Source organism: Watersipora subatra, chromosome 6, assembly GCF_963576615.1.
Source record: "Watersipora subatra chromosome 6, tzWatSuba1.1, whole genome shotgun sequence".
NCBI lineage: Eukaryota > Metazoa > Bryozoa > Gymnolaemata > Cheilostomatida > Watersiporidae > Watersipora > Watersipora subatra.
In genome coordinates, this window is record NC_088713.1 from 4,330,449 (window position 1) to 4,344,561 (window position 14,113).

The 14,113-nt window shown below is 32.2% G+C and overlaps 1 protein-coding gene across 4 annotated transcripts in view; it reads right to left on the bottom strand.

Moving 5' to 3' along the window:
• LOC137398598 (uncharacterized) overlaps positions 1 to 14,113 on the bottom strand; it is a 253,513-nt gene that overhangs the window by 181,590 nt on the left and 57,810 nt on the right. For 2 of the 4 annotated variants that reach the window (XM_068084759.1, XM_068084761.1), the window contains exons 2-5: positions 9,670 to 9,865; positions 8,386 to 8,470; positions 7,926 to 8,081; positions 7,409 to 7,730 (exon numbers count right to left, since the gene is read on the bottom strand). The exons of 1 other annotated variant lie outside the window; for it this stretch is intronic. In XM_068084759.1, the coding sequence (XP_067940860.1) occupies positions 7,639 to 7,730; positions 7,926 to 8,081; positions 8,386 to 8,470; positions 9,670 to 9,865 (529 nt within the window). In that variant the 3' untranslated portion in view covers positions 7,409 to 7,638. Of the gene's footprint in view, positions 1 to 7,408; positions 7,731 to 7,925; positions 8,082 to 8,385; positions 8,471 to 9,669; positions 9,866 to 14,113 lie in introns of those variants that run through there. One more of the 4 variants, XM_068084762.1, reaches the window with a different exon arrangement.

Sequence of the window (14,113 nt, forward strand, 5' to 3'; positions counted from 1 at the left end):
AGCTATTCTTTATTCTTTGGTTGATTAGAAGTGCTATCAGTATATTGGAAATATTTCAAGAACTACATCATTTCCCAGCTAATATGAAACATCAGAATTATACTGAAAGCCACATAGTGTAAAGTGCCTCAAATTTTGTAATTCTGCATAAACCAGACGTACAAAAGTTAGCAATAACTGATGTTCTGTCAGCCGCCATTATTCCGCCAGCAGCTCTAAAATTATACTAAAAATGTATACCTCACATATGACCAAAACTTTGCGATTTAGTGTAAACGAAAGCAGGAATAAAACAAAGCAAAGACACATCATATTATTTCTTCAAATTATCTCAGACCAAGACTTTAAAGTGTTACATATTTTCAAATTTCAATGCACAGTAAAAATCATATTCTAGACAAATATTTCTTTATTAATGTTAATCGCAACATACTGGGTTTTATACCTTCTCTAAAACTTTCACCAAAATTTGTTACTTTATTTCATCAGCGTTTAGCATAATGGAAATAATTGTAAATTCGAGTTTTCAAAAAAGCTTCCTTTTTTAATGTTTTTGTTAGTTATAAAGTCACTTGTTGCTCCATTTTGCCATTTGATGCTACATCACTTGCTTTATTTTTTTAATTGGCTGTTGACTTTGCGTGTTGCAGTTTTTTAATTCATTCGAGTAAAAACGTTTTTTTCAGCATACTCATAAACATAAGCAATTAACTAAAAGCATTTTCTGTTGGTTACGCATGAAGTGTTGGTCAGCAAAGGTTATAAAGGGCACTATGGCTCTATCCAAGGTATCTAAAATAAGAAAAACTTATTCTAAGTTGAATTTTATGACAAAAGTGACCGAATTTTAAGAAGACAGAAAAATTTTAAACTAAAGTTTCACATTTTCCAAAATTTACTAGACAATTTATTAACGTAAATACACAATTTGCGATCATGATAGCATTTTTGTGCAAAAAAATTGTAAATTTTTGTAAATTTTTCTTGTACTTCAAATTAGAATAACTGTTTGACATTTGTGATAATTAGAAACATTCATTTCATGAATGCTTGGAATGAGCTCTCATTCCATGCTCTTCCACAAATGCGTGAAAGAGCATGAAATGAGCTTATTATAAGACTAGAAGGCGTGAGCGTTTCAAACCCTCAGATGTGTGATAAATCGCCATTATATGATTTTGCCATTACATTACATTACATTACATTACATTACAATTCTTGATATATCTTTAAATAGTGGTAGTTTTCAAATTGGCTACCTTAAAGGTTGACTTGCAACACAATTCACATTACAGTTATTTGGTATTAAAAGATTCACCATGTCTTACTCTGTTGTGTTGTAGGTGCAAAATATGTGAAAACGTGATTAAAAGCTTTTAAAAGCTCAAAAACGAACAGTTAATCGCCGCCATCACAAAACTGCCGTATTAGAATATTTTTCCAAAACGGCTCAAATGGGACATGGTTGAACAAGATTGCTTCTGTTTACACTTTCATGCAACTTCATTCATCAAAATTTTTTCATAAATATACTTCACGCATTCAATAAAACCATGTCTATTGTCTTTACGCATCTGTTTCATCATCATTTAATGCTGTCACTTTGAGCACTGATATCTTAAAACTTATCATGAAAATTCGTTTAATTTTATAACCTTAACTCGAAGGAGTGCATATAAACATGAAGAGCCTGTTGGTCACTTGGGATAGTAAAAAATGCTGCAGAAATTATTTGCGCTGTTTGGCAGGAAGTATGGGTCACGTGATCAGGTTACGACTAGATGATTAGTTCAAGCCAAAACAAAACTGTAAAGTAGCGAGCATCTATATTTGATACGGGCTCTTCGGTAAAACCCGAAGTGTTTGCCGTAAACTAGTGCTACGAGAAGTTCTATATTGAGCCTTTTATAAAACTTTCAATTTATGTGAAAACATCACGTGTCAAAACAATAACCAAATGGATTGACCATGTCAGAGAAATTAACTGTTTCCAATCTACATCGGGTTCGTTATGGCTGCGATTAACTGTTCGTTTTTGAGCTTTTAATATCTTGTAATCACATTTCCACATATTTTGCACCTACAAAACAGCAGAGAAAGACATGGTGAATCTTTTGATACCAAATAACTGTAATGCGAATTTTGTTGCAAGTCAACCTTTAAAGAGAGGCAACAAAATAATAAATCGGCATATCATAAAGTTTTAATGTGGACTAGTTTTTTTGCTACTGATTTTACCTGCTTATCTTATTGGTAAAAACAAGCTTTTGTCCGATCATGCTTTTTTTTGGAAATTGCAGACAAACCTCAAAATCTTTGCTATAATAAGAGCAGTATCTATCCACCCGAAGTCACACTAAGAAAAAATCACCTCACACGACAATTGAACCCACACCCTCCATTTTACAGTCCAACAATCTAAGCACTACACCACTCAGCTGCCTTGCAATCTCGTGAGTTAATTATGCATTTACTGATAACTTATTGCGATCTCTCATGGTGCACGAGACGACCAAACTTACTCATATTAACAACAATCAACAAATTACAATTCTGACAGTTATCATCTTTTTCAAATTAGATCTAATAAAGCCTCATATAACACTTAATCAGATGATACACCAACCGCTAGAACTGCCCAAAACATTGCTTTGTAAAAAAATGGTTGACCTTTGACCTAAATTATGATTACATGATTTCAGATGGCTTTTGAAGTTTCCTATCTCTGTTAACCAATCTCTAATTTGAACTACTAGCTTTTAACAGAAAAGCAAATTCATAAATAAAAAGAAAAAAATTATGAACCATTCCAAGTTACTTATTATCACTAAAACTGTCAACACTTTTTTAATATAATGCTTTTGTGATGCTTGTATGTATGTACGGAGACATAATTGGCCTTTTTGTTTTTGCTGTAGACCAAATCATTTGCTCTAAATACTGTTGTGTGAAAAAATGTTATCTATTTATGATAATCTTTTAGAACGGGCTTTATTTCCCTTCTCAACCACTTATACTCGCTTTGCTTTTTAATCCCCTGGCTTTATCAACTTATGATAGCTACCTTAACCTCAGTGGTCAATGTATCCTGGTCCCTGCAATCCAATACAGCAGATACAAAACTTGATAAATTTACTGGCAATTAATGATTAGCAGTAGATTTGCATCGGCATGCAAATAGATAACTATCTTCCTTTTAGACTGTCTCTTTGAACTGCTCCTTTGACTTTAACCAAATTGAGAAACGTCTCTGACTGAGGCTCTTATTACTATTAGTATTAATATAGTTTCGTGCGCAGTGAGAGATCGTCACGGGTAATAACTATGTACACAGTTATTCCGAGATGCTGCATGATGTTACAGTAGAATAGTTGGTCGCGTGCCTAGCTGCAAAGCTGTATATGGAAGTTCAATTCTTGTGCAGAGCATTTTTTCCATTTTCCAAACGTGGCTTCAGACAGACAGGCATAACTCTTATTATAATAAAGACTAGCTAAATTCCCTTCATTACACAGGTAATAAAAAGCTTATAAACATGACATTACCTACATTACCTTACCTACTAAATTACCTTTACACTACGCTACCTACAACTGTTTATAAGCTTTTTTCAGTACTAGTGCAACACTGTGAATTCACCTGTGAGGCCAGCTGGTAATCATGATGTGTGATGCAATCTGTCGTTAAGAATACTTTCACTATTATTGACAGCTATATTCAGTTGGATGCATATTATTACAAATAAGCTCCACATCTCTAAAACTGGAGGTTCTGAGATCAAATCTTCTGTGAAGCCAATTTTTTGTTCCTAAAACTTTATCACTGTAACCGGACAGATGAACAGACACTAAGATTTATATCTAGACTATTAGCTGTCTGGCATGTCATCAAACATGTCTGCCTAGCACAGCCTGGTTAATGTATCTTATCAGAAGAGCTCAGACCTGTTAATTACTTACCAAATATCCAGGTAAATATTAAATTATATCAGCATGCTGGTAAAATGGTTGTAGGTTTCATTAATTTTAGTAGTTTGACAAAAGAAGTAAAAGCTTGGCTGTTGGTGTCACATGACCAATTCAAACCTAACGACTTTCAGCGGATAAGTCCATTTGCTGAAACCTAATAGTTTATGTAAATAAAATCAACAAAATTGTGAAAAAGAACAAAGATTTAAAAGCTAGCTTATTTTTAGTTTTTATGTTTAACTGACATATTGGCTAAAGTGAGAACTGTTCCATTTAAAAATATTGAAATAGAGAAAAACTTTTACCTGAGCAACTGTTTGGCGTAGTGCAAGTGCATTGCAACAATTTTGGGCATTATGAAAGCTTACACGTATCTGTTTAAACAAATAAATAAAATGAAATCAAAAGCTGCCTTTCTAAAGTATCTATGAAGCTTCGTCTCTCCATCTCTAAGTGTGTTTCACTGTTTCATAAAAGCAGTATTCTATTGATAAAACCGATTTCTTTTACCTAAGGCGTGAGCCTCGTACACTTTTGTTTAATTTTAACAAAACTGTACTGTTGAATGATAGCTTACTTTATGCCATCTTATATCAATATATTATGGGACTTTCATCATGCTGATGAAATCTTTCTTATCAGGAAATGTATAGGCGTATTGAGCCCATGTTGTAATGCCATGAGAATGCTGATTCACCTGCTCAAGCACGTCAGCTAAGAAGCTGATGATGTTGAGGTCAAGATTGACTTGCTGTGATGAAACCATTTACAAAGCCATTTTTAAATTTTGTTAATGAGCGTGCTACCCAATCATGTTGTGTCTTTCATTTACAATACAGTTATTTTTTATTTATATTGAGCTAATATTCTAGTTTCAAAAGCTTCATTTCTGACTCATGAGTTTTCAAGAAAATAACAATATCAACGGTAAGCTTTGACCACACATTGAACTACAGTTTTGTTGTGATTAGGGTGTATTTAGACTGATGTACTTGAGATGGTTTACTCTCACTTATAATTTAATCCAGTACAAATTCAGTGTAGTTTATATGTTTAATTTCATTCTTTTTTATGCATCACTAGTAATTGTATGTTCCCACGTTTTTTCAATTCTCTTTTTGTGTAAAACAATACCTATTATATCCAATTATTTGTATAATACTAAACGTAATTAACCCTTATATTCCTTGTTGTGAACTTATATAACAAGGTCAAGCTGGCAGTAATAAAGTAGATAATAACTGTTTTCTCAACTGGTAGCATCTCACTTTACATATGAGTGCTAGGTATTGGAAAAGATAGCAGCCAGTATAGCACACAAACTGGATGCTGGAAGATGTATCCTGTGCATAATCATATAATCAAGGAACTTGATTAAGTAAGAATAATTAGCAACTGCAGGAATAATCAGGCAGTATAGAGTACTCTAAGCTGAATTTCTGTTGGCTTCTTTTGTTATTCATTGATTACTACTAGTTGTAACATATCTACATTACTCTGTGCTTCGACCATTCAAAACATACTGGTAGCTTGCAAAAACATTCAAAGCATATGGCTATTTAATCTTGTTTTGTTTTGTTCCATTTTAATCTTGTCTTATGTCGCTCTAAATAATTTTATTTTTGGTACCTAAACAGCATCAAAATACGTATACATAGATTAAATTTTTTACCAAAGCAACTCATTCTAAAATTATACTTGTTCGAGAAAGTTTTAGCCTTCCCTTATATGAGTTTAATAAACACACAGACAATTAAGTTGTAAGTAATAACACGTGTTCATATAAACTGTATATGTAAGTGTAACTGTAAATGTTTCACATAGTGGCAAAGTAAAACACTATGTAGACCATTCATAATAGTATTGATCTGGATGCTCTCTCACAGGACACTAGACTGGCGAAATTCTAGTACATATAAAACTATATCATCAGTAATTAAAGTTTATATAAACATGTGTTGTTACTTACAACTTGATTCTATGTGTAGTTATTGAACTCATATAAAAGAGGGCAAAAACTTTCTTGAACAAGTCTAATTTTAGAATCAAATGCTTTGGTAAAAATTGGTTGATTGGTGCAAGTGGTAATCAGTCGGTCTTTTAAACCATAAGTTGAGAGTTCCAATCTTTTTGAATACAATGTATTTTCCTAACTTGTGAGTTTGGCTTTAGGCAAACAAACCTCTCATTATAGTAAAGATGGTCTGAATACCCTGTGTTACACAGGTAATAAAAACAACTTCAAAACATTACATTACCTCATCTCCTACACTAACTTAATGCTACATTACCTGCAGCTGTTCATAGGGATTTTTTATTATTCATGCAACATATATGCAACTGCTAATTGTTGAATGCCAATTAGCAGTAAGTATTCACCTAGTGAGGCCAACTGCTAAACACCACATGTGATGCAACGTTGTTATGCATATTTTAACCGGTGTATTGAATATCTTCATCATTATTGACCACTATGCTCATTTGAATGCCATAGTCCACTAGATAAGCTAGATGCTTCTTGAACAGGAGGTTACATGACCAAATCCTTTGCGGAGTAATCCTTTTGCTAGATTTTAATTGTTATAGCTGGATAACTGGCCATACTGACCTTTATATATATAAATTGAGAGTTGATTAAGCAAATTTATTAATACCACCACTATTCTGCTTTAAACGTCCTTATTTTGGTTGCAGTTTCTTATTTCCATACAGATTGAAACTTTACTCTGGTTACTATAATACTATTGTTTCAGGGGTTAATTTAAACCAGACACCCAGCCTTCAAGACTGCCATGAGACACAAATGGGAGTTTTTTGTGAAAAATATGTTAATGAGTTAGAACTTTCAACAGTATTCCATTATTTACTCCTAAAAATTAACAAATTGGCAGTACAGAATTTATCAAGGCTGCTACCAAGTTGAAAAACAGAAACTGACACTAATTGGCAACTAAGAGCAGGTGTTTAAAGCTCATGATCAATAAGCCGCTAGCTTTTCTCCGAGTTCATGATATCAGTCTTAAAAGTGGTGTTTACACTTCCACAGTTTATGTTACTCAAGCTCTTAGATTAGCCAGCTTAAAATATTTGACTTTATGTTTTTGATAAACATTGAGAGGTTCATGATAAGAAAGCTACAGTTTTCCTGCAGATGTCTTGCTAGAATATTTAGCAAATAGGTTCATAAGCAAGCACTACGTAGCTTAAATGCAAAATTGAGGTATTTGAACATCAATAAGTTAGTTTTTGAAAGATGAAGTCTAAAGAAAGGTCTGAGACACTTTCAACACCAAAGAAAGTGATTGACAGCCTGCATTTTAATTATTCAAGAAATGTCATGATTGTTGAGTAGCACTAGCACAATAATGATGCATAAAACTTTATTATTCATATTATGAATAATAATAGATAAAATTAGTAGGCTGCAATGTGATAGCCTTATTAGGATTAGTAGTTTGTCATTTGTGTTGCTATATCAACCATTTCATCAGCCCAAAATGGCCATTGACAACAATTCATGTAAACAACAATAGATGACCCTTTATAGTTCTTCATGTTATTAAAATACTTATCTAAATATACAATTTTCATATAGCAATCAATAGATGTGAACTAGCAATGAATACATATAGCAATCAGAAAGAGCCAGAGTCATTTCAATAGAACCCTCTCAAACAGTGCAGAAGGGTGGAAGGATGAAGATTGATGTATCGTGAATTCCGTTTGTTTCGTTGCCATACAGCACGGAAACTTGTTGAGGAACTGAAATGAAAAACATATAGCTGTCATCAGTGACTATAAAAACTATAACAAGCCACACTAACATCCTAATAGCAGCTATGAATAGTATATCATAAAACTGGTAACAGTTGTCATTGTAAATTTATAAACTACGCTTGAAGTAAATGTCTACAATAAATTAATTTAAACGAAGCTTTTTTTACCCCAATAACTCACCTCCTTGGAAGGTTTGATCAATGACAGCGGCTGCCTGAGTAAAACTGTCTCTAAACATCGTCAGAGTAAGGCTCCTGTTAACGGTAGGCTCATTGTAAAAGTAGGTGTCAGTCATCTGTGTACCCATTTTCCATGGATCTATATACTTGAGTCCAGCTGTAAGAATATACCAACAACAAAGTTGTTAATTTTATGTTTCATGGAACTATTTTACCACAGCTATAAATATTAATTGATTATGAAAATATGTCTAAACTTGCCTCTTAATGCTCCCATAATCTGCTATACTACTGGCTCATTTGATTGTCATTTTATTACAGCGTTTAACACATGTCAGCAGGTGAAAATTTTTATGCAGTTCTGGTCTTTACCATATTAATATTCTGAGAAAGGAGTTTGTCTCAGGCAAATTGTTGGCAAAGTAAACACCACACTATTAAAAACTAGGTTCACAACTTACGAGTATCTGTACAGAGCCTGGTAACTGGAAACCCAACTCCTTTGGTGCATGTGTTATTAGTATGATCTATCAAGTAGGTCGCAATCTGTGTGCAAACATTTAACTTTAATGAGCATCATGTGTTTGATATTATCATGAGAATAATGTGAAAAATCTTTTGGAATATAACATGTTAGCCTTGGAAGTTGTTATGTCAATTGCAAGCTCAGTTTTGACTGAACCGCATGAAATGAATAGTAGAGTAATATCATTTGAAATGTAGGGGTATGAACTTATACCAAGGTCTCCAAAGATTATTTACAAAAATAATTACCGACTTCAGGTTTAAATGTCTTGTATCACTCTGTTGTTTTTAAAATGAGTTTTCAACAACCAATCTTGTTTACATAGCAGAAATTTGTAAAATCAGTCTACTAGTTTTTAATGCCAGTTCTCCAGAATTAGAGGTGTTTGTGAACTAATTGATAAATACAGTGTAATTTAGGCTAGAGATTAGTTAAAAAGTCAGAAATCATGGGTCTACCTAGAACACTATTATTCTTTTACATATACACAGTTTTTATCAATAAAAACAGTGCTTGGAGCCCACTATAAGATTTCACAAAAGACACACTCTCAAAGAAAAACTTGCACAAACTCTTAGTTGATTTTATCAAAAAGTATAAATATTTTTCTGTAACTTGCCATTGATTGTTATGTTTGAGGTGACCTGATTGCCAGGAGGTTTATAGATTGAAATCGACAAAAAGTGCTCATAGCTGAACTGCGAAAGTGTCACTATGATGTCTATTGTTGCAAAGAGACCGACAGAATAGCGACTCGTAACACAGCAACTTGATTGCGATGGCTTATATTAACTATCGCAATGTTAGCAACTGGTGGTGTAATTTTGCATGTATTTTTTCCGAGCGTTTTAACTGTGATCAAATTTTGTCGATTTTAATCTTGAAACATCCTGGAAGTCAGATCATCTAAAAAATCTATAGCAAGTGCAAATCATAAAAAATAGCGATATTTTCTAATGAAATTTACTAATACTTTGCTCAAATTTATCTATAAATTGCTTACGAGTTAAGAAGACAGCCTTAGCCAAAACTCAAGGCAGGCAATAGGAAACCAGTTTGGTACACTTCTAAGAAAACTAAGAAAGTTTATTATCCAATCCAGTGGAGTGGATCGTGACATAGCAGACCTGCTTAATGGGGAATACCAGTAACTAACTGAATGAGCTTACATATTCATGTGAATCAACAAAAATGTAAGTAAACCTTTCATGTCACTGACCTTTGTTCTGACTTCCGTGTAGTTTGCCAACAAGTTTCCAGACTTTGCGTCATACACAGATTCCGCCACAGCCTCAATTCCATTTAAATAATCTGCCGAAAATCTTCCCTTGAGAACCAACTGTATTGGTGTTCCTTTGTATACTTCAGCTATTCTGCCTGAGATGATGCATTCTGATTGTGCTGGCACGCATTTTCTATAAGAGGTTATTGGTGTAACATTCAGAGTTGCAACCAAAACTCCTAAGAAAATAAAATATTGAGCAAACATCTCAGACTATGGTAAAACAGAAAATGAAAGACTTGCTCTAAGTGGTTGTAATGTGCAGTTTTGATACTGTGCAGTAGACCAGATGTGTTTATGTATTTATACTGAAAGTTTTAGCTCAAAGCTCAGTAATCCAGGGAAAGATAAGATAATTGTAAGAACCTCCCATTTTATTATCTCTAATTAGCTTAGTACTATCAGTTACTTCTTGATTTATATTTACTGTCTGTCGACCTTGAAATTTTACGTTAACTCGTATAATGATATTTTTTGTAGTTTTAGTATTGATCTGGTCTAGGTATTAAAAAACACTAAAGACCAACTTAGTTCAAACGTTTGGCGCAAAAATTTATGGTTTAAAAGTTTTTACTATTTATAGTGGAAAGCGTTCACCATTGCCTACTAGTCTAGAAGCAGATAAGATAAGTCTAGAGCTCGATCACTAAATGGTCCAGAATAATCCAAAGTCATCTGGAATAATTTTAATGTCAACAGTCAGGTGCTTGTCTTAATTGACTCGGAGAAAAACTAATCTATGGTTTACTGACCTTAAAACCTAGCCCTAGTTTATGGTCTGTGTGTTAAAACTCTAAATTTGAACTCTTCATGCTGTATTCACTCCTTGCTAACTGCACTTTCATCTTTGGACTCGCAAGGACCATTGATTTCCTATGAATTGTTACAAAGCCTTTCTAAGGAATCTCTTGTTTGAGCTGTTTAAATTTTTGTCCTTAAAATAAAGAGATGGGCTCCCAGTTCATTTGGAACACTACTAAATATTCAACTTAATATATAGCAGTTATTTCTTTTATTTTTAGCTTGCTGTTTGTTCTTTTTATTGATTCGGCGTGGCTGGAAAAAAGAAAAGAAACTTAAGTCATCTTGCTAGTCTAAAAGGTGAGTTTCACTTTCCTATATACGGATAATTGTCTTAGCTTCCGTATGAGTATAATTTATAGTGTAAAAAATATTGATGACTGCAGACCCAATTTGTACACCAATGTTTTCTTAAACGCCTAATTTTGAATACTTGGCTAGAAGAAAATTAATTTGGTTATATTTTCTAAGTAAAAAGGTTTGTTGAAAATATTTCATTCAAGAAAGATAAGTTCATGATGAGCTGACCTCATCTTTAATGTAAAACCACAAAAAGATTGTATCTTAGCATCAACCTTGATATAAATTACTCGGTGACACGAACTTCATCTCTGCTCTGTTTACATAAAAGTTCATCATAGAGATACTAAATGCTTTACATATGACACGTTTCATCATCGGTAACACCTTACACAATTGATCACAGGTACGACTTACACCTATGACCAGTTAAAAGTTGACCCATTGCATAACGTCACATGACATCTTGCGACAATATCTTTGCGAAAGATAAATTTTTTATATTCTTAACTCAGTCATCTAAGTATGAGAGTTGTTTACAAATAAGATGATGAGAAGGATTGTAAACAAACTGCAGGTCACATGATACATGCTCTGTAAGACACCAACCTGTACTACATGTCACATGTCTTAGTTTACTTCTGAAACCAATCACATGTCAGGCTTCATGTAGGAGGTCATGAGGTCAGGACCACATCATACCTTTAAAACTGTCACATGTTCAGCTCATGGCAGGAAATCCAATGGCTTACAGATTAGCTCTATCACGGGTCACACGCTTGGTTTTTTGTGAAAAGATGTGTATTTTCCCAAAAAAAGTCATATAGTGTTGGCAATTTTTTATCAAACATTTTTAAACCAATGAATATCATAGGTAACATAGCTTCAGCTAAATGTTTTTAACTGTTATTGGATAAAAATTGGATTTGGGTTATGACATATTGATTTTTTGATGATTGATTATTTATTTATTGATTTTAATTTGCATCTCATTTTAAAAAAATTCTAAAAGTTTTGTTGTATTTTTTAAGTTTAGTTACTTTGGAAAAAATGAAAAAAAATTGCTTTTCATCTAAGAAGTATGCTAAAATCATCATTTTGTACATGTACCCAAAAAACTCATTTTTTATACATCATTAGATTGTAGAAACATGTTTCGAAGCAGGTTTTTTTAAGTAAATAATAATAAAACAAACTATTTTTAGTTGATTTGAAAATTAGAAGCTTACAATCAACATTATATGTATCATATTGAGTCAATTTTCAATTTTTTTTATGTTTTAGGAATACTATCTTTAATTAAAGTTTTCTGTTGCTAAATTTTCTATTATCAAATTATTTTGAAAAGTAAAGGCTGCAATTATTTTTTTTAAATAATACTGCCATACTTAAATGATGTGAGAACTTAATTTATATTTCAAGCATTATATATTCTATATACTACCTATTCTAATATAATATTTTTAATACTTTTGAAAACTTCATAATATATTCTAAATAATATTTTATCAAATGAAACATTCATCTACAGAGACATCTACTTACTAAACCTTCAACAAAGCTAGAAATCATGAAAATTCTCACCATTTTAGATTTGAGTAACATAAAAACCTAAAATACCAAAAGAAGAAATAAAAATATGACTGCTTTAATACATTATTTGCAAAATTTAGCAGTTCTCCAGTGAGGATATTTGAAATTATATTTGCGGGGGTAAAAATGGTTTATGCGTACAGTTTAAAATTTTACATTTTCAAAAACGGAAGCTTCACTGAAAACACAAGCTAAAAACTTTCTAATAATTTTCTGGTTTTAGGTTAACAAGTTAAAGAGCAGAAAAGTGTCTCACCAACTATTTCATCTATTGCTGACCATTTTTTTACCTGTTACCATATTTTTTACTTAGGTTTTTGCCTGTCTTGTTGCAGAATGTCACATGGTGTCAATTGATATTGTGCAACAGTCTATCTTGTGACTAGCTGTAAGCATAAGCTGTTGCTCATGTGACAAGTTGTGCAAGTGAGTGTCACGCAGAGCAAATCACTTTTCAGCTCTATTAACTATCATGATTAGAAGCTTGTATGTAAACAAAGCTGATATCCACTCACCTGTATCGCTATCAGTTTAAATTAGAGATGTACCCGGTAAATATCAGTTTCAGTGTGTGTAAATTATTTACAAAATTCAACAAAATGTTTTCAATCTTATTAAAAAACTTATACTTATGTGTTTCTTACTAACAAAATGCAAGTTATTATTTCATTAGCATTTTATTGTTTCTAAGATAAGTAGCAAAGTATACAAAAAAGTAAATAATTTAATAGAAATATAATACAATCGAGTGCACAAAAGGCAGTTGTAAGCTAACATATTTAATAATTTGTCTAGGAGGTAAACATACATATAGAACATACTTACCAATTTATCTACCTATGTATAAATGTGCAGTGGGGTTTGATCACCCTTCATTTTCCGAAAAAATTGACATAATCTAGTGGTTTAAAAAATTGGTAAGCAAATTGATCTGTAAATATCTGAAATATGTAAAAGTTTATGATTTAAAACAGTAAAATTATCCAAGAATGTATTGGCCTATTGAACTATCATTCGTTCAGAAATTTTAATTTCCTAATAATTTAGCAATAGTTATACAAGTTTTATAATTGCTGTTTTGTAGATGCTTTCATTTTCAGCATATCTTTTCAGCTTTTTAATTTGCATCTTCTTATTCTTCTCAGATACTTTTCTGTGGACTAAATACTAGCAGTATTCAAGCTCAATACCTGCATTGATTTTCATAATAAATGCAGTATATATAGAGCATGGAATATTGTAAGTTGTTTAATTAGACTTGGGTTATGTATAAATTATAAAAACTTAATTTAGCGGAGAAAACTTTTGAAAATTACTTTGAAATATTTTTAGCTTTTGACTAGCTTTCAATGGCAAAGAAAATTTATCTGTTTTATCCAATAAACAAACTTAATTTATTTTCCATCAAAGAGACTTTGGTATGATTATTAATACTGTTAATCTACCAAGTCTGTGTTATGCGTGACTGTTTGTGGTTTTCTAGCGATTTAGTATTTACACTAACAGGATATTTTTTGGTGTTTTGAGAAATAGGTTTTTTATTTGGAATGAATAATGAATGAACTGAATGACTGTTCACATTAGTTCACCATAAAAAACCACCTGCCTCAAAAGAATACAGTCATATGTCAGCCTCAAACTTTTAAAACCTTACTGTCTAGCACAAAATTAAATAAATGTTAATTGC